Raw genomic sequence first — 27365 nt, 5'->3', positions numbered from 1 at the left:
ACCTACAATTGAAAGAATTTTAGTAACTATTTGTTTTCTTTTTAAATTTTATTTATTTATTTATTTATGACAGAGAGAGGGACAGACAGGAAGGGGAGAGAGAAAGCATCCATTCTTCATTGCGGTACCTTAGTTCTTTGATTGCTTTCTCATATATGCCTTGATGGGAGAGGGGGCTACAGCAGACTGAGTGACCCTTTGCTCGAGGCAGTGATCTTGGGCTCATGCTGGTGAGCCTTGCTCAAACCAGATTAGCCCGCGCTCATGCTGGTGACCTCGGGGGTCTGGAACCTGGGTCCTCTGCATCCCAGTCCGAAGCTCTATCCACTGCGCCACCGTCTGGTCAGGCTAGTAACTATTTGTTTTCTTAGAAGATGGGATTCTTGTTCTGTGTTTGTGCCTTGTGACACTGGCTATTAAATGTTAAGTGATTCTGTGTCGTTTAGAGTGCATTAAATTACATTTTAGAGGTCTCTTTTTACATTTTAGTATTTTTTGAAAAGAAGATATATTTACAGTGCTATATTTATTTTAAAATGTTTATGAAATAGATACTGTGTCTTAAAGTTTAATGTGTCTCAGAATTGATGTAGTGTGGTATATGCATGTAGTCTTCATGTATAAAGTGTCTTAGCAATATGTTATGTGCATTTTCTTCCCAGCCTCCTCTCTTTACTTAGCCAGTTTCTTTTTTAGCATGGTATAATAGAACTGAAGTATATATTAATAATACAATAGTCATTCTCTTCAGTTAGTGAATATTATTTGTAGAGGAAAATATTTTGAGGTAGAAAATTCACATTGCACTGTGAATCAGCAGATCTGTGTTTTAATTTTGGTTTTGCTAGCAACTGGATGTGTGACTTGAGGCAAGTCACTTCCCCTGTCTGAGCGTTAGTTTCCTCATCTGTAAAATGGAGTGGGGTAGGAGACTTTTAGACCTGTCTAGCTTGAACAAACTGTGTTGCTCTCTTTCTAATAAAAATGTGGATGCTATAGATCCCTCTCTTAAAAACTGTATTTATTGCTTTTTACTATTTTTTCATTTTCTTCATCTCCTTGTCTTCCCTCTCTGCCCCTTTTTTTCTGTGGATCCTTGAGGGTACTGTTAGAGTTTTAATTTATTAGGGTGAATTATTTTTGATATTTTACATTCACTAGGACAGAATATCTGAGGAAGTAAGTAACAAGTAAATAGTTAGTGAATGAAGAAATATGTTTTATCCAAGTTAATAAAAGAATAATTTAAACAGAATACCATCCAAAAGCTGTTGAACTTTCATTGAAAGGTAATTCTGCCTAAAGAATGAAATGTGTTTTATAAAGTAAATTTATCTGGTCTCTACTGGGCTGAGGTATACACGGAAGAAAACTACTGGACCTCTTTCTAACAAGCTCCCTGTTAAGTGGAAAATCTGTTTTTTAGACTTTATTTGTTTTAGAGAGAAGAGAGAAATAGAAGTGGGGAGGAGCAGGAAGCGTCAACTTCCATATGTGCCTTGACCAGGCAGGCCCAGGGTTTTGAACCGGTGACCTTAGAGTTCCAGGTTGAACCCTTTATCCACTGCACCACCACAGGTCAGGTGCGACAAACTATTTAAAACTAGACATTTTTACCAGTTATTACCAGGTAGCATGAGAAGCGTGACAATAGTTGTGCTAATCTAAGTGAAGGGGAAATTTTTTATTTTATTTTTTATTTTTTTTACAGAGACAGAGAAAGAGTCAGAGAGAGAGGGACAGATAGGGACAGACAGGAACGGAGAGAGATGAGAAGCATCAATCCTCAGTTTTTCATTGGGACACCTTAGTTGTTTATTGATTGCTTTCTCATATGTGCCTTGACCGTGGACCTTCAGCAGACCCAGTGACCCCTTGCTCGAGCCAGCAACCTTGGGTCCGAGCTGGTGAGCTTTGCTCAAAGCAGATAAGCCTGCCCTCAAGCTGGCGACCTCGGGGTCTCGAACCTGGGTCCTCTGCATCCCAGTCCGAAGCTCTATCCACTGCACCACCGCCTGGTCAGGCAAAATTTTTTATATATATTTTGAGACTTGGAATATACTGTGCTGGACAAGAGAAATTAGATATAATCTGGAGGGCAGGGATAATGTAATTGGGTAGATGGATATATATAAAATAGAATGTAGTGAAATCATATGTTAATTGATTATAGAGATTCTAAGTGGAAATGACATTTCTGAATGAAAGTAGGATTTGGACAGGGAGAAAACATTTGGGGGGAGGTGAGGGTGATCACATGGAGAAAGCAAGTAGAAAAACCTAATTTTAGCTTTATGAAATAAATTATATCTAAATCTGTATCTCTATCTTTTAGACCCCTTTAAGATATTATTGCCATACTGTATATCTTACATCAATACTTGAAAGAAACCAATTGCTGTATTACAAATTAGGACACACTACTTTGTAAATGTCCATGGTGAATTATTTGACCTGCTCTTTTAAAAAGCCTTCTAAACAAATGTCTTAGTTCCACGTGCATTAATGGATCAGTTTTGTTTAGAATGTTCGTGTGTATGTGTGATCAGCTTTCAGGTATGTCATTTTGAAATTTCAAATAGTGGCGTGTCTGTGTGTTTAATGAAAATGTTAACCATTTGAAAATATGAGAATTACTTTGAAATATCTAGTTACACTCTAGCCAGATAGCTTGGTTGTTTAGAGCTTCATCCTGAAGCACAGAGTTTGCCAGTTTGATCCCTGATCAGAGCACATAGGGGAATAAATCAATGTTCCTTTCTCCCCGCCCCTTTCCTCTCTCTCTAAAATCAATAAATAACAATTAAATCTAGTTTACATCATTCTTACCTTTTATGGAATTTTTGCTAGTCACATGAGAAATCCTTTAAGGAATTTTTACCATTATATGTTATTATTTTGGAATATTGACTTAAATACTTTGAAATATTAACTGGAAGTAAAATCTTAAAATATATCTGTAAGGCAAGAGAAATTCTTAGTCAAAGGTCATGAACATAGGGTTTTATTTGAGTGTCTTCTCAAAGCTTTACGCTAGCTCCTCAGAAAAATAAAAAATTTTTCATATAATTTCAGGGGGTTAATAGGACTCTTAGAACCTACTGAAATATCCTTGGGGGCCTGTGGATTCTGTTTTTTTTTTTTTTTTTTTTCCCTACCCTGTATTTTTCTGAAGCCAGAAACGGGGAGAGACAGACAGACTCCCGCATGCGTCCGACCGGGATCCACCCAGCATGCCCACCAGGGGGCGATGCTCTGCCCCTCCCGGGGCGTCGCTCTGTTGAGACCAGAGCCACTCTAGCGCCTGGGGCAGAGGCCGAGGAACCATCCCCAGCGCCCGGGCCATCTTTGCTCCAGTGGAGCCTCGGCTGCCGGAGGGGAAGAGAGAGACAGAGAGGAAGGAGAGGGGGAGGGGTGGAGAAGCAGATGAGCGCTTCTGTGTGCCCTGGCCGGGAATCGAACCCGGGACTTCTACATGCCAGGCTGACGCTCTACCACTGAGCCAACCGGCCAGGGCCTGGATTCTGGTTTTAATAAGCCAGATTTAATGTACAGGCAGAAAGCATACTGCTAAAATTGAACTCTAATTTATTTCTCTGAGTACTGCCCACCTTTTATGAACAGTTTTTTTTTATTGAGCGATAAAATTATGAAACTCATTATGCAAATGATTAATTAAAAAATACCACTTCTTAATTAGGTTCCTGGGGAAAAACAAGCTATAGCCAGTTTAGTAGGTATGTAGGAATGCTTTTACTAAAGAATTTGGAAGAAATGTATGTATGGTGCTTTATAAAATGGCTGTTAATTATCCTGAATTAACAGAAAGTAGATAATGATGTAAGAATGAATTAATGAATAAATACCATTTTTTCAGACGTAAGGGAAAAAACTTCTTTGACCTCTCTTGCCCTTACATAGTTAGGATCTGTGGAGGAAAGGATCTTGTTAAAGTATTTTGAGGTTCACATTTATATTGAAATAATTCCTGGATGTGATGATACAGGAGTTTAGAAATGTGTATTGGGTCAACAAAGGACTGATTCTCAGTGGAGCCCAGAGATCTTGAATGTTTAACATCTATCTTGTTTTAAAGAATGGTCCTAAAAACGTGTTTAGAAATATATTTTTTTAAAAATTTGTGGATTGCAGCTAAAGTGTAGTAAAAGTAATGGTTATTAGCATATGAGAATCCTCAGGAGATAAGAACAGGTGAATTAGCTGCTGTTGGGACGTTTGACTCTGCAGAGCAGTGCATACATAGGTTGTTTAAAGATCAGTGAGTATTAGGTGTATTACTTTAAATTGATAACCCTTGTGACCTATTAGAGTTAATAATTCTCTGAGTACCTAATGTGTTCTTAGGAAACAACTTGCTCTAATACACAGAAATAGGTAAATAGACTTTGAGAGCTAGAAGGGGACTTAACCATCAGTGGTTTAGCCTCCCCTTCAGTAAATTTTATGAATGATCAGAGCAGTTAATTGACTTGCCCAAAGTCAGGTGGATAGTAGCAGTCCCAATAGTGTAGTTATTCATTATCCTACCTGATTTTCTGTAAGTCTGTTGCTCTCACATATTTTGGCTGTCTTTTCAGTTTAGATCTCAGTTTTGGAGAAAGAAATATCTTTTTTTTTTTTTTTTTTGCAGGGACAGAGAGAGAGTCAGAGAGAGGGATAGATAGGGACAGACAGACAGGAACGGAGAGAGATGAGAAGCATCAATCATCAGTTTCTTGTTGCGACACCTTAGCTGTTCATTGATTGCCCTCTCACATATGCCTTGACCGTGGGCCTTCAGCAGACTGAGTGACCCCTTGCTCAGCGACCTTAGGTCCGAGCTGGTGAGCTTTTTTTGCTCAACCCAAATGAACTTGTGCTCAAGCTGGCGACCTCGGGGTCTCGAACCTGGGTCTTCTGCATCCCAGTCCGATGCTCTATCCACTGTGCCACCACCTGGTCAGGCTGGAGAAAGAAGTATCTTTTTTTTTTTTTTAAAGATTTTATTTATTATAGAGAAGGGGGGGGGGGGAGCAGGAAGCATCAACTCCCATATGTGCCTTGACCAGGCAAGCCCAGGGTTTTGAACCGGCAACCTCAGCATTTCCAGGTTGACGCTTTATCCACTGCGCCACCACAGGTCAGGCAGAAGTATCTTAATGCTAGGGTTTTTAGCATTGTGATTTTGCTTCTCAGGTGATAAATTGACTAAGAATTCCCTGAATTTTTATACTGTAATGTTTTTACTTTGCTGTTCATATTCTCATTCCATCCTTAGCACAGTAACCTATGGTTCTAAGGCTTATTGGAGTAGACTTCTTAGGAGCTTAAGTCAATTTCACAGCTGGAAACATACTAAGAATCCTAAAAGACATCAAACGCTTTCCTCATGTTTTCTAGACCTTTCTGGGCTGATGATCCCTGCTTGACAGCATTTAGTTGAAAGCTGCATCTATAGTATGAACCTGGCAAAGTTTTAACGATAAGCCAGGAAATGATTTTTTTTTTTTTTTTTACAGAGACAGTCAGAGAGAGGGATAGACAGGGACAGAAGACAGGAATGGAGAGATGAGAAGCATCAATCTTTAGTTTTTTGTTGCGCATTGTGACACCTTAGTTGTTCATTGATTGCTTTCTCATATGTGCCTTGACTGTGGGCCTTCAGCAGACCGAGTAACCCCTTGCTTGAGCCAGCGATCTTGAGTCCAAGCTGGTGAGCTTTTGCTCAAACCAGATGAGCCCATGCTCAAGCTGGCGAGCTCAGAGTCTCGAACCTGGGTCCTCTGCATCCCAGTCCGACTCTCTATCCACTGCGCCACCGCCTGGTCAGGCGAAAATGATTTTTGAGAAGACAATTTATGAGATTTAGTCCTTTTAAGACATTGCTGGAAGCTTCTCACTCAGAATTAGAGGCTGGAGGGCTTATTGACATCCAAGTTCAGAGAAGTTAATTCTTCCATGAAAGTTGTTACTTCCAAGTCCTTATGTCACATTTGGTTGGCAAAGACCTGGTGGCCAGGAGGAAGACCTGCCCCTATAATTAGTGACCCCATAGCCAGGGTAGGAACCCTTAAAAGTAGTGACTCTTAAGCTGTTTAATTACGGCCTTTTAGCTGGGTCATTCATTAGTTTAGCTCATCAATTCCCACTTTTTAGTGGAATAACAGCTAATTGTTACGATACAGGCATTTTGGAGGGAGAGGGATTTTCCTCATCAGGAGTATGGATGGTTCCTAATTGAATCACACAAAAAATATACTACTTATCTTAAAGTCTAGATTACAGTGGTACCTTGAGATATGAGCAGACCAGCATACAGTGTTTTAAGATATGAGCTGTGACTCGGTCGTATTTTTGTTCGAGATCTGAGCGAAATTCTGAGATATGAGTTGGGATTCAGGAAGCTGCCGCTTGTTGGCGCGTTGGTGCATGGGTCCATTATTGGCAGCACAACACCAGCATCTCATCCTTTCTCACGTGTTACCTGCAGAATCAAGTCGAATCTCATGCACTGTACTCATTCTTGCATAATTTTTGCATTTTTTACTAACTTTTTTTGTGTGCTATCATGGGACTGAAGAAAGTGAGTGTAAAGGACAGTGGTGAGAAGAAGAGAATGATGTCAATAGAAGTAAAGCAAGAATAATAGAAAAACACGAGCATGGTGTACGAGGGATTGAACTGGCAAGGCTATACAACTGTAATACATCTACAATTTGTACCATCCTTAAACAAAAGAATGCCATCAAAAGTGCAGATCCAGCCAAAGGAACTACAGTTCTGTCCCAATTAAGGACAAATATCCATGAAGAAATGGAGAAGCTTCTGCTGGTGTGGGTGAAAGAGAAAGAGCTGGTAGGAGATACAGTGTCGGAGACTGTAATATGCGAAAAGGCACGTATTATTTACGGTGACTTGAAGAAGAGACTCATCAACCTCAAAAGAGGCAGCAGAAGATACGTTTAAGGTAAGTCACGGCTGGTTTGAAAATTTCAAGAAGAGATCTGGCATCCACTCGGTGGTGAGGCATGGTGAAGCTGCGAGTGCTGATGTTAAGGCAGCTGAGGAGTACATCGCACGTTTTGCTGTGCTTATCGCAAAGGAAAGCTACAGCCCCCAACAAGTGTTCAACTGTGACGAAACAGGATTGTTTGGGAAAAGCCCAGGAGGACTTTCATCACAGTGGAGAAGAAGCTGCCAGGCCATAAGCCCTTGCATTGTGTGCAAATGCTAGCAGTGACTGTAAAGTAAAGCCACTGCTAGTGTATCATTCTGAAAATCCTCGAGCCTTTAAGACTCACAAGATTCTTAAAGAAAAACTGCAGGCCCTGGCTGGTTGGCTCAGCGGTAGAGCGTCGGCCTAGCTTGCGGAAGACCCGGGTTCGATTCCCAGCCAGGGCACACAGGAGAAGCGCCCATCTGCTTCTCCACCCCTCCCCCTCTCCTTCCTCTCTGTCTCTCTCTTCCCCTCCCGCAGCCAAGGCTCCATTGGAGCAAAGATGGCCCAGGCGCTGGGGATGGCTCTGTGGCCTCTGCCTTAGGCGCTAGAGTGGCTCTGGTCGCAACATGGCGACGCCCAGGATGGGCAGAGCATCGCCCCCTGGTGGGCGTGCTGGGTGGATCCCGGTCGGGCGCATGCGGGAGTCTGTCTGACTGTCTCTCCCTGTTTCCAGCTTCAGAAAAAAAAAAAATGCAAAAAAAGAAAAACTGCAGGTTATGTGGCACGCCAATGCTAGGGCATGGGTTATGCGGCAGTTTTTTATTGAATGGGTAAATCTCGTCTTTGGTCCTGCAGTGAAGAAATATCTTCAAGAAAATAAACTCCTGATGAAAGCATTACTAATCCTTGATAATGCTCCAGCCCACCCACATGGTCTTGAAGATGACATTCTCGATGAGTTTAAATTCGTGAAAGTCCTCTACCTCCCACCCAACATGACTTCAGTCTTGCAACCTATGGATCAGCAGGTCATTTCCAACTTTAAAAGCTTTACACAAAGCACTTGTTCCGCCGCTGCTTTAATGTGACTGAGAATACAAATCTAACCCTTCGAGAGTTTTGAAAAGATCACTACAACATCGTGATATGTTTACTCATTATTGACTTGGCATGGCAAGAGGTTACAAGAAGAACCTTGAACTCAGCATGGAAAGAGTTATGACCTGATGTTGTTGCAGACAGGGACTTCGAAGGATTTGAACCAGAGACCGAGACCGAGGTAGAAGCATTTGAGGAGATTGTGTCCTCCAGAAAGTCAGTGGGTCTGGAGGTAGATGATGGTGACATAAACGAGCTTGTGGAGGAACATGAGGAGGAACTCTCAACTGAGGAGTTGAAGGAGCTACAGATGATGCAACATATGGAGCTTCTGCAAGAGATTAGTAGTAAGGAGGGAGGTAGAGTCGGAGGAAGTGATTTCTACTAGTGAAATTAAAGACACGCTGGCAATGTGGGAGAAGCTTTCAAGTTTCATTGAAAAGAAACACCCAGAAAAAGTTTCAACTGGTGGTGCTTCAGAACTTTTTAATGACAGTTGTTTGTCACATTTCCGTAACATTTTAAAAGGCAGGCAAAAGCAAACCTCTTTGGATAGATTTTTATTCAAAAGTCCTGCAAGTGAAAGTGCTGCCAAAAAGGCAAACAGGTGATGATTAAATGAAAAATAAGTAATGTTAAGCTTAGGTTAAGTTTAAAGTTAAGAAAGTGCATTTTTTTACAATTAAGTTTTTGTGGTTTTATTTTAAGTAAAGAAAGTGCAGTTTTAGTTTTGTTTAAAGAAAATGCAGTTTTAGTTTACATTTAGTGTTAAGAAAGTGCCATTTTAGTTTACGTGTCTACAGTGCCTGCATCCCTTCCTCCCTCCCACCTCCTCTGCCATTCACCTGTGTTAGCCGTATTCGTCTGTCTCCAAGGTAAGAATATAGTACTAAATAACAGTTTTTTCTTTTATTTCATATGTTTTGTTATGCATTGGTAAAGTACACATGTGAGTTTCTTAATTAAAAACATGTCTTTTTTATAATTTAAGATGGTTTGGGGATGTTTCACAGGGCTGGAATGGATTAAATCTATTTCAGTTATTTTAAATGGGAGAAATTTGTTTGATATACAAGTTGACTGACTTACGAGCTCGGTTACAGAACGAATTAAACTTGTATCTCAAGGTACCACTGTAGTTAGAAAACCATAGGCCTGAAATCCTAGTGATATGATTGTATAATGCATTATACAGTTTGAGTAAAGCAACTAAAGCTAAAATGATAATGAAGTTCAACGAATAGTAATTATTTATTAAAAAATAAGAATAATGGCAATTGAAAACTGTGGTCTGCTAAAGACAACACAGCTTTAGTGGCATTAAGTGTCTCTCCTGAAAATTAAAGAATTCAACTCTTTGAGTGTATATATGGAGTTGGAGCTTTGCAGCATTTTGTGTAGCAGAATCAGAGTTAGTAGTTATATACAAATTAAAGTCTGGTATATTTGATAACATGCTCATTTTTGTAACTTTAACTGTCTGAGTTAAGTGTATTTATAAGGAGCCTTACGGAACTAAGGAAGGTCATGCTTTCTAAATAATTTGTAGCTGATGGGTGGTCTTTCCTGTTTTTGGATCATTACTGTAGAACGTAATCTAAATATATTTTAGAATACTGTTTCGCTTTTCTTAGTGTGAAAGTATTATGATAAAAATTTCATATTAGTATGAAAACATATTTATTATAGTAGGGAAAGACTATAGTACAATAGTTTGTCTAAAAAGGAGTCATGGGTGACTTATGAAAATTACTTTTAATAATTGTTTTCTCCTAAAATGGCATTGAGTATGTATTTTTGCAAGCAATGGTACAGTTTATTACCAAACTGGGTGCTAACAAGATCACAGCCCTTCTTCTATAGACTTTACAGTAAGAAGTTACCCTATTGGTACAGACTTTGGAGCAGAGGAAAATGGATATTGCTGAAAAATTTATTTTCTTGTCAGCAGATCATTTTAATGCTGTAGAATTAACATTTCCTCCCTGATGGAGTAGAATTTGACTTCTTAAGATGTCTTTGTGTTTGAGTTTTACATTGCTCAAAGGAAATCTTAGAGTCTTAATATTTTCCAGAATAATGAGGCCTTAGAGTAATTTTTCACTCTTGCCAAAGTGCCATGCTTACATAGCAACAGCAGTGTACAAAATACTTGTGTAGTGCTCTAAGAACTAATCAACCCATTGAGATTGCTGAGATTCCTTATTATCAAGAACATTCCTTATTATCAAGAACAATTATCTTATTACCTTCAACACTGAGGAAAATAGGACACAGAGAGTTAAATATTGGTATCAGGATCTGTGCGGGCAAACAGAGTGGCCATTATATCTACTTCAATGGGTGCTTACAGCAGGGTTGGACACTAGCATCTTTTATTGAAAAAGAAATGTTAACCAAGATGCCACAGCTATTCTTTTGTTTATGGGGACATGCCTAATAAGCCTTAATTTTTAAAAAAGGAACCCATTCTTATTAGCTTGACTACAGTAAATAATCTGTACATTTTGAGTTTGCATTTTGGCCCTTGATTTGCTGCTTGCAGCTTACTTTCCGAGAAAGTTTTCTTTTATGTTGAGTTTTAATCAAAACACTAAAGATTCCAGAGTTAGAACCACTAGAGCAGTGGTTCCCAATATGCCTCCTGATGGGAATCTACCAGAAATTTCTTTAAAAGTATATACTTTCCTATAAGGTGAGGCCTCTTAATAGCCTATCTAAAATTAATTGTTTTTTTTTTCTTTTGTCTAGTAGTGTGTCAGCTCCAAGTGGTAACTTTCTAGTTAGAAGCTCATAATTAAGCAAACATGGGAAAATGACATTTTTTTATTCAGTAAATGAGGTTATTTCATAGGCAGAATATTTCCAAGTGTGAGACGCATAGGACCATATTTTTATAAGTCATTTTGGGTGATTAAAAAAATGTAGTCAGGAACAACTCGTTCTCTAGCCCCATGAAATAGATTTGACATGGGTTAAATGGTTGATAGTCTCAAGAGTACTAAGAAGTTACTTCACCATGCCCTTAGTGGCAGATTGTATTTTCAAGGTGGTTGTAACAGTGTCATCCATCTCACCTGTTTTTTCAGGGTGAACTTGACTGTCCTCTCACCCTGATGTAGGATTTATGCCTTCTCTCCTTGAATTTAGGTGGTCTTTTTGAATCATTTGTAACCAACAGAATGTGGCAGAAGTGTATGACTTTCAAAGTGGGGTCAGAAAAGAAAAGACTTTCATAGCTTCTACCTAGCTCACTAGAATATCGGTTTTGAAATGTTGAGCAGCTTTGTAGGCAGTCTAGCCTGAGATCGTCATGCTGCAGGGGAAACCATAAACTACCTCATGTGGAGAGAACATCCAAAGAGGATCTAGGATCAGGAGCTAGAAATTGTTCCGCTAAAAATGCGTAGTCAAGCCCATCTCAAGTTCTAACTTACAGATATTGTGAGAGAGAATAAAATGATTATTATTATTTTTTTAAGTGAGAGAAGGGGAGATAGTGAGACAGACTCCCGCATGCCCCCGACCAGGATCCACCTGGCAAACCCTGTCTGGGGCTGATGCCTGAATCAGCTGAGCTTTTTTAGCGCCTTAGGCTTATGCTTCAACCTTTGAGCTATCCTCAGTGCCCAAGGCTGATGCTCAACCAGTTGAGCCACTGGCTCTGGGAGGGGTAAAGGGAGAGGGAGGAGAAGAAAAGCAGGTGGTCACTTCTCCCGTGTGTCCTGACTGGGAATCGAACCCTGGATTTCCATATGCTGGATGGGCTGATGCTCTATCCACTGAGCCAACTGCCCAGGGCCAATTATTGTTTTAAGACACTGAGTTTTAGAGCGATTTTGATACATAGAAAAAGATAATTGGAACATTTCTTTTTTGAATCTGTTATTATATACTGAGATATTACAGTATACAGATATACAGTCAAGTATACACCCCATTGATTTGTTCTGGCATCTGAACATTCACATTATTTTGATCTACCTTTTTATATAAACTTTTTTCAATCATTCTTTCCTGCACCCATTTGGAAAAGTCATTCCATATTAAGTATTTATTTAGTAAGAGGGCACTTTGGTTACTGAAACTGTCATGTGTGTTGGAAAATGTCTGTGATGAATTTACAGTGGCATGAGAGCAAATGCATCTTCTCTAGAAGGCCTTTTGCTCTGCCTTTTAGTTCCTATGATATTTGGCCTTCTGTTAGTTCCCTAGGGCTGCTATAACAAGGTACCACTAAGTGGGTAGTTAAAAACAACAGATACTTACTGTTTCTCAGTTCTGGAGGCTAGAAGTAAAAAGTCCATGCTCCCTCTGAAACCTGTAAAAGAATCCTTCCTTTTCTCTTCCTACCTTTTTTTGTTGGCAAATTTGGCGTTCCTTGGCCTGTGGCTGCATAACTCTAATATCTGCCTCCAATATGTGCTTTTGTTGTTACATGGAGTTCTCTCTGTGTATCTCTGTATCTTCACATGACCCTCTTATAAGGGCACCTATTCTAGTGTGACATAATTTACCTTAACTAATTACATACTTAAAACCCCTATTTTCTTTTTTTAAATTTTTATTTATTTATTCATTTTTAGAGAGGAGAGAGAGAGAGAAAGAGAGAGAGGAGAGAGAGACAGAGAGAAGGGGGGAGGAGCTGTAAGTATCAACTCCCACATGTGCCTTGACCAGGCAAGCCCAGGGTTTCGAACCGGCGACCTCAGCATTTCCAGGTCGACGCTTTATCCACTGCGCCACCACAGGTCAGGCTTAAAACCCCTATTTTCAATTAAGGTCATATTCTGAGGTACTGGGTTTTAGGATTTCAATGTATCTTTTTAGGGAGAGCACAGTTCAATCCATAAGAGACCTTAAAGGGAGATTGGTATAATGATGTTTTGGCCATTTATACATTTTTATTCCAGATTAGATGTGAATGAGGTTTTTAATTAGTGCTCTGTTCTCCTCATGTTAAGTCCCCATTCCCTCCTTCATACTTACGTAATACACATAAAATTTGATAGTAGTTTTAAACTGTTTAGACTTGTTGACCCCACTGAGAATCTGATAAAGCAGTGGATTCTTCCCCTAAGGTGGAGATGTGTGCATGGGTGTGCATATTTGTACACTTAACACACCTACAAACTATTTTCGATGAAACTTGAACATGTTCTTGGACACATACACACTTTTCAGGAACTTCTGGATTAGACAGGTACTCATATCCATATATCCATTGTTTAGAGATACCTAATCCCCATTTCCCTTTCAGTGGAAAAGCATATAAAAGGGGAGGGAGAAAGGAGGAATCGGATCTATATCTATATCCGTGTGTGTGTGTGTGTGTGTGTGTGTCCGTAAAGTCATGGTGCACTTTTGACCGGTCACAGGAAAGCAACAAAAGACGATAGAAATGTGAAATCTGCACCAAATAAAAGGAAAACCCTCCTCCCAGTTTCTGTAGGATGATGTGGCAGTATGTGCGCATGCGCAGATGATGACGTAACACCGTGTGTACAGTGGAGCAGCCCACGGCCATGCCATTTGAGATGTGGACGGTACAGAGGAATGTTCAATGTGTTCTGTGGCTTGCTAAATTCGAGTCTGTGACCAAAGTGCAACGTGAATAACGGTGTGTTTATAATGAAGCGCCACCACATAGGAATAACATTACTCGGTGGGATAAGCAGTTGAAGGAAACCGGCAGTTTGGTGGAGAAACCCCGTTCTGGTAGGCCATCAGTCAGTGACGAAGTCTGTAGAGGCTCTACGGGATAGCTACCTAAGGAGCCCTAAAAAATCTAGGCGTGAGCCCACATCGAACTGCACTGAATAGGTATGAAACTGGGAGAGTTTTCCTTTTATTTGGTGGAGATTTCACATTTCTATTGTCTTTTGTTACTTTCCTGTGACCGGTCAAAAACCCTAGACTAGGTCCTGGCCGGTTGGCTCAGTGGTAGAGTGTCGGCCTGGTGTGCAGGAGTCCCGGGTTCAATTCCCGGCCAGTGCACACAGGAGAAGCGCCCATCTGCTTCTCCACCCCTCCCCCTCTCCTTCCTCTCTGTCTCTCGCTTCCCCTCCCGCAGCCAAGGCTCCACTGGAGCAAAGTTGGCCTGGGCGCTGAGGATGGCTCTGTGGCCTCTGCACCATGACTTTATGGACACTGTGTATCAATAATTCCTCCATGGTCACTAATTCAGTGTAGTTTTCTGGGGAATTTTCATATTTATATGACATTTACCATGTACTTATCTCTATTTCTACCCCATCTTTCACATATAATCTTTGTAAATATATATTTATAATTTATAAGGTTGTAAATAACATACTTTTCTATAAAGAATAATAATCTAGATTATATTAGACCTGTATAGAGTATATAAACAGACCTTTCTATCTTGCCAGAGTGTTGGGTTAGCTTTTGTCCTTTTTAAATTCTGAGTTTTTACTTATTTTTTAAATTATTATTGTATTGTTTTTTTTGAACAGAGTAGTCTAGGGTTTTTTTTGTTTTTTTTTTTGTATTTTTCTGAAATTGGAAACTGGGAGGCAGTCAGACAGACTCCCACATTCGCCCGACCGGGATCCACCCAGCACGCCCACCAGGGGTTGATGCTCTGCCCATCTGGGCCATTGCTTTGTTGCAACCAGAGCCATTCTAGTGCCTGAGGCAGAGGCCACAGAGCCATCCTCAGTGCCCGGGCCAACTTTGCTCCAGTGGAGCCTTGGTTGCAGGAGGGGAAGCGAGAGACAGAGAGGAAGGAGAGGGGGAGGGGTGGAGAAGCAGATGGGTGCTTCTCCTGTGTGCCCTGGCCTGGAATTGAACCCGGGACTCCTACACACCAGGCCGACGCTCTACCACTGAGCCAACCGGCCAGGGCCTAGTCTAGGGTTTTTGAGTCAGTGACAGAATTGTATTCTGAGCTCTTCACTGTAGACTTTTCTCTAAAATAATATTGGTCAAGCCTCACCCATGAATATCATAATGGGCTTTCCTTTGAAAATGCACTTTTTTTTTTTTTACACACCTTGAAAAGGCTGTATAGATCAGGTCTTCAATTTGCATCTAGCATATTTGTTGGTTTGTTTTTGAAGCTATTGTATTATATCAAACAAGTATTTACTGTCCATTTTACAATGATATGCACAGTAACCCTAGTAATACTGAAATCATAGGCAATGAATTTTTAGATTGTCCTGGTTGCCTATTGATGGCCTTCTCACTTGTTCATTTTCTGAATATGGAATGCTGGGAATCATTATTTAGAAAGCAGTTGACAAATTATGTCCTGCAAATTGTCTTCCTATTCTTGTGAATTTTTATTGAAATACAGCCATAACCATTCAGTTACTTACAGTCCATTGCTGATTTTGTGCCTCACATGGCAGAATTGCGTAGTTGGTACTAAGATTTTATTGTCCACAAAGCTGAAAATATTTACTACCTGACCCTTTGCAGAAATTTTTGCCAACTTTTGGGTTAGAACATTTTGGAATTCTTCCTTTTTAAGGCTATTTGAATTTTTTTTTAACCTTTTTAGTCATGGATCTAAGGAATATTAAAAGACTTTAGCTGAACTTTCTATCTATTCCTTGAATTTCTTTCAGTACTCACCAAGTGGTCCTGCAGCTTAGAGATTCAGGATAATGAGACAAAACAGCATTAGATGTGGCTGTGCTAAACATAGAAGAATTTCTCCTCATTGGGAATCAATCAGTGACTCTCAATGAAAAGATAGGTGAAATATTTTATTCTTTATCCATTTGCCCTTTGAACTTGTCTCCATTGGTAGGTTTTAACTTTGGGTTTGTTTGCATGCTTGAGGCACAGAGGAACCTATTTTTAATAGGAAGACAACTAAATGGACCTAGGGTAGTCAACCTTTTTATACCTACCGCCCACTTTTGTATCTCTGTTAGTAGTAAAATTTTCTAACACCCACTGGTTCCACAGTAATGGTGATTTATAAAGTAGGGAAGTAACTTTACTTTATAAAATTTATAAAGCAGAGTTACAGCAAGTTAAAGCATATAATAATAATTACTTACCAAGTACTTTATGTCGTATATTTGCTGTTTGGCAGAATAAGTCTTTATAAAACAATTTACTGTAGTTAAATCTATCTTTTTATTTATACTTTGGTTGCTCTACTACCGCCCACCATGAAAGCTGTAACGCCCACTAGTGGGTGGTAGGGACTAGTTTGACTACCACTGCTATAGGTGGTGGAAATTTTTAGCAGCTGAAATACGGAACTAAGTGTGGCCTGGGCTGGTTGGGTCCGTGGTAGAGCGTCAGCCTGGTGTGTGGTTGTTCTGAGGTTCTGAGTTTGATTCCTGGTCAGGGCACACAGTAGAAGCTACCATCTGCATCTCAACGCCCCCCCCTCCCCATCTCTACCTCCTTCCCCCATCCTTTCCTGCAGCCATGGCTAAATTGGTTCTAGTATATCGGCCCTGGGTGCTGAGGATGGCTCAATGGAGCCTCTGCCTCAGGTGTTATAAATGGTTCGGTTGAGAGCATGGCCCCAGATGGGCAGACTATTGTCTCTAGATGGGGGTTGCCAGGTGGATCCTGGTCAGGGAGCATGTGGGAAGGAGTCTGTCTCTCTATTTCCCCTCCTCTCACTTGGAAAAAGAAGAAAAAAGTTGCTATTTGTTAGGTTTTGCTTTTTTGTTCAAAGATATACTGGTACAGAAAGAAACATACAGGAAGAGCAAGTCTAGACTTCACTGTATAATTGCATTTGGTAGTTCTGCTTAGTGAACTTGTTGAACATAGGGGATCTCTCAGGAGGAGCCTCTGATGTCCAGATCAACCTTATCTTGAGGGGGAATGAATTTCTCACATTCCATTTAGGAAATCCAGCTTGTTCGAGTCCTGTTCATCAACAGTTTCATAGTCATCATCTGATTTTTAATCTAATAGATTTTCCATCTAGTAAAGAAATAGAGGCCCTGGCCGGTTGGCTCAGCGGTAGAGCGTCGGCCTGGTGTGCGGGGAACCTGGGTTCGATTCCCGGCCAGGGCACATAGGAGAAGCGCCCATTTGCTTCTCCACCCCCCCCCCCCTCCTCTCTGTCTCTCTCTTCCCCTCCCGCAGCCAAGGCTCCATTGGAGCAAGGGTGGCCCGGGCGCTGGGGATGGCTCCTTGGCCTCTGCCCCAGGCGCTGGAGTGGCTCTGGTCGCGGCAGAGCGACGCCCCCTGGTGGGCAGAGCGTCGCCCCTGGTGGGCGTGCCGGGTGGATCCCGGTCGGGCGCATGCGGGAGTCTGTCTGTCTCTCCCCGTTTCCAGCTTCAGAAAAATACAAAAAAAAAAAAAAAAAAAGAAATAGAGTGAAAAATTTTAAGTAATAAAGATTAGCAGGAGACAATGCTGGTCTTTTATTTTCACTTTAAAAAGATTTGTCTTTTTTTTTACCTCAATAACAGATGAAAATGAGTTTGTAAATTATAAGAAGACAAAAGGAAGTGGAGGCTGGCTAATTGAGGGGAACATTTGGTTTTTTAAATATTTTTTTTGATATCGTCTGATTTTTCTATTTTACAAGAATATTGGTCTTTAAAAATGTGTAATACATACACATTGTATATAAGTTCTTTTTTTTTTTTTTGTATTTTTCTGAAGTTGGAAACAGGGAGGCAGTCAGACTCCCGCATGCGCCCGACCAGGATCCACCCGGCACGCCCACCAGGGGGTGATGCTCTGCCCATCTGGGGCGTCACTCTATTGCAACCAGAGCCATTCTAGCGCCTGAGGCAGAGGCCATGGAGCCATCCTCAGTGCCCGGGCCAACTTTGCTCCAATGGAGCCTTGGCTGCGGGAGGGGAAGAGAGAGACAAAGAGGAAGGAGAGGGGGAGGGGTGGAGAAGCAGATGAGCGCTTCTCCTGTGTGCCCTGGCCGGGAATTGAACCCTGGACTCCTGCACGCGAGGCTGATGCTCTACCACTGTGCCAACCGGCCAGGGCCACATTGTACATAATTTAACAGTGTATAAGGGGATATATAACAAAGAGTAACTAACTACCCCTCAGCTCTGTTCTCCAGTTATCCACTTCTCTTAGAGGCAACCATCATTACCAGTATTTTTGGCTTTTTTGTGTTAGTGTGTGAGAAATTACGTATTTATAGGCATATGACTACTTTTTTAAAATCTCTTTTCCATTAAAGGTGGTATTGTATTATATTTTGGCTTTTAAAATTTATTGTGAATGCTATTTCATAACAATATATGTTAAACCACCTCATTTTTTTAGTAGAGTATACCATTATAGGACTATTCTAATTTGTTGGCCCAATATCCTAGTGGTGGATACTTAGGTTTTCAGGCTTTTGCTATCAGTGTTGCAGTGAACACAGTTTTGTACATATGAAAGATCAGCTTCAGGATAATTTTTTTAGAAATAGAATTGCAGGGTCAGAGGTAAGGGCATTTAAAATTTGATAGATGTTGCCAGACCCTCTAACCCCATCCCCATAGAGGTTGTACTAATTTATAGGCCTACCAGCAATATAATAGTCTCTCTTATACATGTATCAATTTTTTTGGTCTTTGTAGGTCTCATTAAGTGAAAAAATGAATCTTGTCATTTTAATTTGCATTTTACTGAATGAATCAGGTTGAGCATCTTTACCAATGATTAAGAGCCATTTGTATTTTTTTCTGTTTACTTTCTATTTATGCCTTTTGCCCATCTAATTGTTGTTGGTCTTTTTTTTTTTATTTTTTAGATTGCAAGTGCTCTTTATATGTTTACAAGAATTAGTCTTATTTGATATGATATACTTCCTTTTCGGTCAAATTGTAGCATTTTGGAACATTGCATTTTATGTTAGAGATCATAGGTATGTAATATAAAGGGTTGCGTGTGTGTATGAAAAGTAGAGGAATATTAATGATATTTTCTGACATTTTCTTTATTCCTTTTCATTTGTTAAGTAAAGCAGATTATTACAGATTGTTAAGTAGTGTTGGCACTCAGTAAGCTGGGCCTCAGTATGAGCCAACAGTGGGTGGTGGTCTAGTAGACTCACTAGTACGTGACCTATTGTATCAGTCTGTGTTTTAAAGTCTCCCCGTCTTTTATGTGAACATTAAAGTTAGGGAAGTGCTAGTAGAGGATTCACCTGACCTGAATGACTGTGGCTTCCCAAAGACAGTATGTAGACGACTATTTGTGCGAGGGCTGAGGTCTCATGAACTTGGTTCTAAATTAGACTGCCAAAAATATTTGAGGTATGGGTTTTGTGTCTGAAGGAACTAGAGACAGGGGTCTATGGATATGGCTTTATCACTGGAGTGTTTCATTTCCATAGGGTTCCCAAGGGTACAGAATTTATTTGGGTTTAAACAGAATTTCTAAGTAGAGGCTTTAGGTTTAGGGACAGGTTCTGGGGAGAAGGAACTGGTGAGAGTTAGGCAGATTATGAGGAAGGAGTTCAGCCAGGAGAAATAGCGTTCAAGTCAGTGATTCAGGTTCAGTGGGGAAATGGTATTAATCTAGGAACTGGGACAGAAACTCAGGATCTTGGTCTAGGCCAGGGGTATATAATTTTTTTCTGTAGAGGACCAGACAGTAAATATTTTAGACATTGTGGGTCATAAAATCTCTCTTGTGACTGCTCAACTCTGATGTAGTAGTATAAAGTGGAAAGGGTTCCCAGACTGAATTCTAAAGCATATGTGGTGGCTCCCTGCACCTGCAAGCAATACAAAAAGGTAGCAGAATGTCTAAGAATTCAACTCAGTTCTGACACTACCTGCCTGGAGACAGCATCAGATTCCCCAGATAAAGGGCTCAGTCCCACAAGACTGCTCTCTACTTTGAATAACCCCATTATAAGCCTAGGTTGTTACCTGTGCTTCTGACCTACCAACTACAAATTTGATGTTCCAGTGATCCCTTCAAGTCAAGATGCAAATTGTAAGTGCAGGTTGTTACCTGTACTTCTGTCTGAATGGCTGTAAATGAGAGATTCCCACCACCCCCTCCTTGGGTTCAATTAATTTGTTAGAAGGCTCACAGAACTCAAGAAAGCCCATTTACTCACTAGCTTACTGATTTATTACAAAGTATATTAAAGGGTACAAATCATCAGCCAGATGAAGAGATACATAGGGTGAGGCCCCAAACAGAGGAATTTCTGTCCTTGTGGAGCTTGAGGCCCAGTATAGTGGCACAAGGAAGAGTTCTAGTTCCCCAATGTGGAAGCTCTTCCAAAGGGGGCAAGGGGCTGTCCTTTTGGGTTTTTATGGAGGCTTCATTATGTAGTCGTGTTTGACTAAGTCATTGGCCAACCATAAACCCCTCTCTCCTCCCAGGGTTTCAGTGGGTGAGGCTCTAACCAAATGGTTGGCTCCTATTGGCAACCAGTCTCCACCCTTGGTGGGGTCCAAAAGTCACCTCATTCACATAACTGGGAGATACCTATTTTATTTGCTTCTTCACTTAGGAAATTCCAAGAGTTTTAGGAACTGTGAACCAGGAATAGGGCCAAAGACCAAATACATTTTTTTAATTATAAATTATAGTATCTCAGAAAGCAAATGTGGATAATCCCAAGGCTCTGTGTGCTTGTGCTCCAATAAAATTTTATTTAGTAAAATGGAAAAGGAGAGATTTGGCTTGGGCAATAGTTTGTCACCCTCTGATCTAGACTCACACTATGGGAATAGGGAAAATAACCTGCAGCTTTTTAGTAGCCTTAAAACTGATCAGCTCTATAACAGGTCATGAGTTCAGGCAGTAGATTATTATGTCTCTCACACTGCTTGTGAAATCAGGTTTTGTAAAGCTCTGCCAGGTCTTTCCCCCTAGTGCAGTGACTGGGTGGGGTTCAGATTGATGTTCTTTATTACCTGAGCTGGACAGGTACTAGGCTGTAATGGTTAGGTCAAAAGACTATTTATAATCCTGTTGTGTTAGTCTTTCCATTCTACCTTGAAAATGGGTTAGGCAGTGTTTCTCAAAGTTTGGTTTTCAACAGCCTGCCTTAAGGTAACTGTGATTCTTAAATTTGGAACTGGCTCTTATAGAACTGTTTAAAACAGATGGTGAGTTCTAGGAAGTGCATTCAAAACAAAACAAGACAAACCCTACCTTTTAATGATGTAGGAAAGAGCATTTTAAAAAGAAACTTTTCTTTGAAGTCTTATACAAAGAAGTTCATAAGTACATTATCATAAAGTGAACTCACTCATATAATTTAATCAGAGTTAGGTCAAGAAGTAGAAAATATTAGAGCCCCAGGAGACCTCCTTATTGTCCCACTCCTCCACCCCAGAGGTAACCACGATTATAACTTCTGACACCTGGATTTATTTGTTTTTATTTGAAAGTTATAATGGAATCACACTAGATGTGTTTTTGCATCTGGGTTCTTTGGCTATAATTTGAGAACTCTTCCAGTTTCATTGCTGTATGGAAATTTTCTGATAAAATATGCCATTATTTATTCATTTTACCTTTGATGGATATTTGAATTTTTTCCACTTTTAGAATGTTACAAATAATACCTCTATGAATCTTCTTGTTCTTCACATCTTTCAGTGTTCCTTGGTAAATATTGCCAAACAGTTTTCCAAAGTGACTGTACCTATTTCCACTGGACTAGCAGTACTGGGAGGGCTCCAGATCTCTACCACCATCTACAAGTTTGAGAACCCCCAGGGTAGAGGGATTACCTGGATATATTTCTCTTAGTAAAGCTGTGCTGAGAGTATAGCATGATTTCCTACTTTAGGAAGCATTCCAAGGCTTGCTAACCCTTATTTCAGCTAGTTAGGTATGGCTCACCAATTGTGGCAAGCCCTCGTAAATTTAGTTTAAGCCTACAATCATTAATTTCATTGTCAAAATTAAAAAATGGATATATGTGCAAGTGAATATAGCAATATATATAAATATATATATTCAAAGATAAGATAGCTATTAGTCTTACTTTGGTAATATATTTTTTTCCTAGTCTAATAATTATACTCATAAGTAATTGATTCCAGAAAAAAAGGACCATTAAAGATTTTTAGACTGCAATATTACAGATTAGACTGACTACCTAGAGATCATACTGAAAATCACTGCCAAAGAAATAAGGGGAAGAGGAATAAGGAAATGTAATTATGTGCCCAGTCTTTTGTGTGTTTTTACTCTTAGTCCTCACAAATCTGTATTGTGAGGGGGGAAGGAAGGTGGGTGTGTTATCTACATTTTAGAGCTGAAGAAAACAAGTGAGTTTACCACCAAGATAAATGTCTGTTGTGAACAGTGCTGCTATATACATTCATGTACATGTACATACATGCACATGTACTGTACTTGTTTGAGTTCCTGTTTGCGGTTCTTTTTGGGTATAAACCGAGCAGTTGAATTGCAAGGTCACATGATAATTGTTTTTAACTTTTTGAGAAACCACAGCAGCTGAACCATTTTAAATTCTCATCAGTGATGTTGCCTGGTTCCAATTTTTCTTTGTCCTCGTCAGCACTTGCTATTTTCCATAATATCTTGGTGTTTTGGATGATATTATAGGTGGTATAGTATATTTTTAACTTCATTTTCTGTGTGTGCTAGTGTACAGAAATAATTTATTTCCTATGTAAATCTTGTATCGAGTGACCTGAAATTCACTTGATAATTCTAATTGTGTATTTATTGGATTTTCGATGTACTTCTCAATTTCTGATTTCCAAGTGCTATCTTATTTTTTGTTCCTTTTTTTATAGTAGTTATTTTATGTATGCAATATTCTGGTGAATGGCTTGGAATATTTATTAGAACTTAAAGTCTCTTTAAATTTTTCATTACCTTAGTTTCCTTTGTGGTTGATTTCTTTTTGCTTTTCAGTTTGGTCTTTCTTATTTTGTAAGTATTTCATAGCTATATGATGGTCTTTGGTTATCCATTAATATTTACAAAGGACTAAGATGGTAGCTGACATTGGCTTCCTCTCAGTGTTTTGAGGTCTGGTTTTCCAAAAGAATTTTTCTCCAAATGGGACTACTGATTAAGAGCTCTGCATGAGTTTAAGGGCCAGTAGCAGCCAGTTAGGCTGGGGACCAAAAACTTATTCTGGGCCTCCAGTGCTATGAAGACTTTTTATTTTTGGTTGTTTTTATTTCCTTTCTCCTGATCCCCCCCCCCCCATGTCCAGTTTTGGATGTTTGGAACAACCTCAGGTTCAGCCCTACTTCTCTTTTATCCCTAGCACCCCCATTCTGAATGCTGTACTCTGCAGAACAAAGTTTATACAGGAAGTAAGACTGTTATGAGTGACTCTGCTGTTCTCTGCAATCCTTTAATTACCTTGATTTTCCTTAATTCAGCTTCTTTTACTGACTTTGGTGTTTTCTATTTAGGGGGTTGGGGCAGGTTTTGCCTTCCTATAATCCTTGACAATGCTTGTTTTGCTTGGGTTATTTCTTCTGCTGTGGCTTCTTTATCCAATTAGTCTCATCTGTTTCTTTTAGAAATTCTCCCGCTCTTCCCCTTCCTTTCCCTCCCTTCCCCTCCCCTCCCCCTTCCCTTCTGTTTGTTGATGAGCTATTTCTTAGAGTGCCATGAATTTATTCTTTTTGTAATTATGAAAAATTTGGACATAAAACACATGTATCTACTCCACAGCTTAAATAAAACATAAATACAATTGAAGCTCCTGATTCTTTTCTCTGATTGTATTGTGCCCCCTCTCATGCATCTATTAATATTGTTGTATTTCTAAATAATAAAGGCCATTGTTTTACATGTGTTTGAGCTTTGCATAGTGACATACTGCATGAATCCTTCTGCATCTTGTTTTTTTCCATTTATCATGGTTCTTTGTTCATTCTCTTAGAATGCTATCTTTTCTGCTATTTCAGTGGAATTTGGGTAAGCAGGATAAGTCAGCCCATGTATTTCTAGTATGGCTTTTTAAAAAGGGAGATTGAAGCACCTTTTGGATATATTGTCACTATGGACGTGTAGGAGAAAGGACTTGGTATTACTTCTTGTTTCAACTGGTGATGAAAGGTGAATATGACACCTCACCATGTTATACAAGCTAGGCAATTGAGTCTTGCCGCTGACCTCTATTTGGTGTTATAAATCCTTTTGGAGACAGAGAGACACCATTCATTCGTGTTTAGGGTTTAACTGAGGTTTAAATGAAGATTTGAGTTCTTATTGCTAGAAGGACATATTAGAGACCATTGGGTACAAACTGTACTAAAGAAACCCAGGCCCAGAGAAGGTAAGTGACTTGTCGGAAGTGATCCAGGGGGAAAACACAGGCTTAGAAGCCCTTGTTGCAGTTCCTTATTTTCCACCTTACTTCAGTGAGCCAGAGGTTAAGTCTCCTTTTGTTAACATTCAACTTTGATTTTTTTCCTGTCCTTTAAAATATTTATTTGAATGCCAAGAGATTTTAGTATATAAGAATGAATATAAATCTTTGAATTGATGCTTTATTTGTTGTGTTTCCTTAGGATCAGAATGGTTTCAATCCCAGAATACTATGAAGGCAAGAATGTTCTCCTCACTGGAGCTACTGGTTTCCTAGGGAAGGTACTTCTGGAAAAGTTGCTGAGGTCTTGTCCTAAGGTGAATTTAGTGTATGTTTTGGTGAGGCATAAAGCTGGACAGACACCCCAAGAACGAGTGGAAGAAATCATTAGTGGCAAGGTAAGTGTGGAAAGTAATCATTTGGAAGAGAGGAAAAAGTGGATATATGTGTGTATATTTCTTCAGTATCCTTAAAAAATTATTGAAAAGTACCCTACAGAAAGGCAAAATTGTATAACAAGTGCTGATTGCTGTCTACAGCAGTACGAGAGGGTAGCAAAGTCACATATTCTGTTAATAAATAGAACATGATGACAGGGGTCAAATAGAATACAAGAATACGTCATACATTTTGAAGTTTTAGAAAAATATGGGGATGGGCAAAAGTAGGTTTACAGTTGTGAGTACATGAAACAGATTATTTTTATTTGTTGATAATTGTATTATTTTCCAAACCAACAACTGTAAGCCTACTTTTGCCCATCCCTGTATTGCTAAGGAAAAGTGAAAATGAGCTGGGGTAAAATTATTTCCTGAGCATAAGCTTTTGAAATCTCTCAAAATGAATGAAATTATCTGACATTCATTTGTAGTAAGTTTAATGTATTTAACTATATAATTTTTTTAGTTATTGGGTAGGTATGTGGTACCTTTTAACCTTCTATGAACTATTTTTAAAAACAAAAGCAAAACCAGAGACCTCTGAATCTGAGTAAAAAATTGCTGAAAAGTGTCAAAAGATATGATGATTAGATTAACAGCTCTGTAGAGTAAATAAATAAAATAATTTATCAGACATGAATTTTTTCCAGTCTGTTTTGATCTTTTAGTAGAAATCCATACAATAGTTAATAGTGGTGAACATTTATTCAGTACTACCTTGTGCCAGGAACTGTGTGCAGAGCACCTCACGTGTATTTAATTATCACAATAACTCTTTAAAGTAAGTCAGGTGTTGTTCTAATTTATAAGGTCATATAGTTTGTGAGTGTTTGAGCCAATGTCTGAACTCGTGTCAGTTGACCCAGAACTCATGCTTGGATAGGGACAGATGTTGATAGGTCCCATTTTACAAATATGGACAGTGAGTCTCAAGAGTTAATAATTTTAATATTATATAGCTGATAGATATTGGAAATAATACAGATGACTTGATAGCAAATCTCTATTATTTTTCCATTTTATAACATTACTTCCCCAATAGATAAAGTAAGGGAAAGGTGGTGGAGGGCTCTGTAGTACAATAGGAGAAGTGGTCTTTAAAGTTGCATAGCTTACTAGTTGCAAGAGTTGTAGCTGGTACACTGCGTGAAAGTAGCTTAATTTCCTGAAGCTAATGGCAGTTGGTACCCAAGTTGACAAAAATTAGAGGAGAAGATGTCAAAGAGCAGAAAAGAAGAGTGTGAAAGGTAGAGAATAACAGAGGTAACACAGCAGGCAGGTATTAGAGTCAGGTTATGGGTTAGGGCAATAAGAGGGAGCATATCTCCTAGGAGTGATAAAGTGTGATAACAGAAGAACAGTTATGAGAAAAAATACTCAGTGAAACCTGTATGGAAGTTTGAGATTGTTTAAATATAATTTTTTAATTGTCTTAACATCACAGCATTATAATAAAATGCAATAACTGACACTAACATGGTGACTTAGGATGAATTAAAAGGCTAAACTATATTTAGAATGTTTTCTTTACCGAGGTATTTATTGTTTGGGAATGATTTCCATTCAAATATAATTTTGGTTCCGAAAGATGAACTTCACTTATGTGTGGAGCATCCATATATTTCTTGTTTATATTTTTCCCCCTCATAAAGAGGTCATCTTAGACCCACACGGTTTTAACAATGAGGTATAAATGAATAATTTTTTCTTTTAAAAATTAATTATATGATACTATTAATGTAAAGTTAAAGAATAAAAATAATATTTACATTTGTATACCCTCTTTATTCATTCAATTTTTTCTCCACACAAAATCTTTAGTTCTTTCTTCTACTGGAGAAACTAATTTTCTCTGAATTACTTTTTAAAAAAATCTACTGACCTGGCTGGATAGCTCAGTTGGTTAGATTATCATTTTTAAGCACAGAGGTTGCCAGTTCGATCCCTGATCAGGGCACATACAGGAACAGATTGATGTTCCTGTATCTCTCTCGCTCCCTTCCTCTCTCTCTCTAAAAAAAGAAAAAGAAATTAAAAACTCTATTTTTTTGAGAGTTACTTAGTGATAGTATAACTCATCTAGCTAGTTACACTTTTGTAATGTTCTTCCCATTTCCCCAAACACTCATGCACTGTGTTCTTCCCTCCAGCTGCAATGGTGTATGGATTCCTGCTGTGTACTAGGGGCTCTTCTGGTTACTAGAGATAAGAGCAGTGAACAAAATAAAGTTCCAGGATTTGGAGAATTTACATTCTAGTTAGGGAGACAAGTTAACATTCATAACGTGCAGTAGAATATGTGCTGTAAAGAAAAGTAAAGCAATAAAGAGGATTGAAAGAGATGAAGGTGTTCCTTTAGATCCGATTGATGGTCAAAAGTTCTCTGAGGTGACATTTGGGCAGAGACCTGAATGCAGTAAAGAAGAAGACATGGGAATGTGGAGCAGGAGTGTTCAAGGCAGAGGAAATGACAAAGGCTATGAGATGGGCACTGCTTGCTTGATAGGTGGGAAAAGCATCGAAACAAGCTGTGATTTTTCTTTTACTGGGACCTGTAGATTGCATGTAGAGTACATATTAAGTGCTAGGATATTCCCTACCAACATTTCTCCTCTTCAGGTGAGTTTTCTGCCTCCTA

The 27365-nt window shown here is 39.3% G+C and overlaps 1 protein-coding gene across 1 annotated transcript in view; it reads left to right on the top strand.

Moving 5' to 3' along the window:
• The window catches only part of FAR1 (fatty acyl-CoA reductase 1), a 68632-nt gene that overhangs the window by 4272 nt on the left and 36995 nt on the right, over window positions 1–27365 (top strand). The window contains exon 2 of the mRNA XM_066365528.1: window positions 24490–24685. Within this exon, the coding sequence (XP_066221625.1) occupies window positions 24497–24685 (189 nt within the window). The 5' untranslated portion in view covers window positions 24490–24496. The remainder of the gene's footprint in view (window positions 1–24489; window positions 24686–27365) is intronic.

This window comes from Saccopteryx leptura, chromosome 1, assembly GCF_036850995.1.
Source record: "Saccopteryx leptura isolate mSacLep1 chromosome 1, mSacLep1_pri_phased_curated, whole genome shotgun sequence".
NCBI lineage: Eukaryota > Metazoa > Chordata > Mammalia > Chiroptera > Emballonuridae > Saccopteryx > Saccopteryx leptura.
The sequence above is the reverse complement of the archived record's forward strand: the minus strand, read 5'-3'. Positions and strand labels throughout refer to the sequence as shown.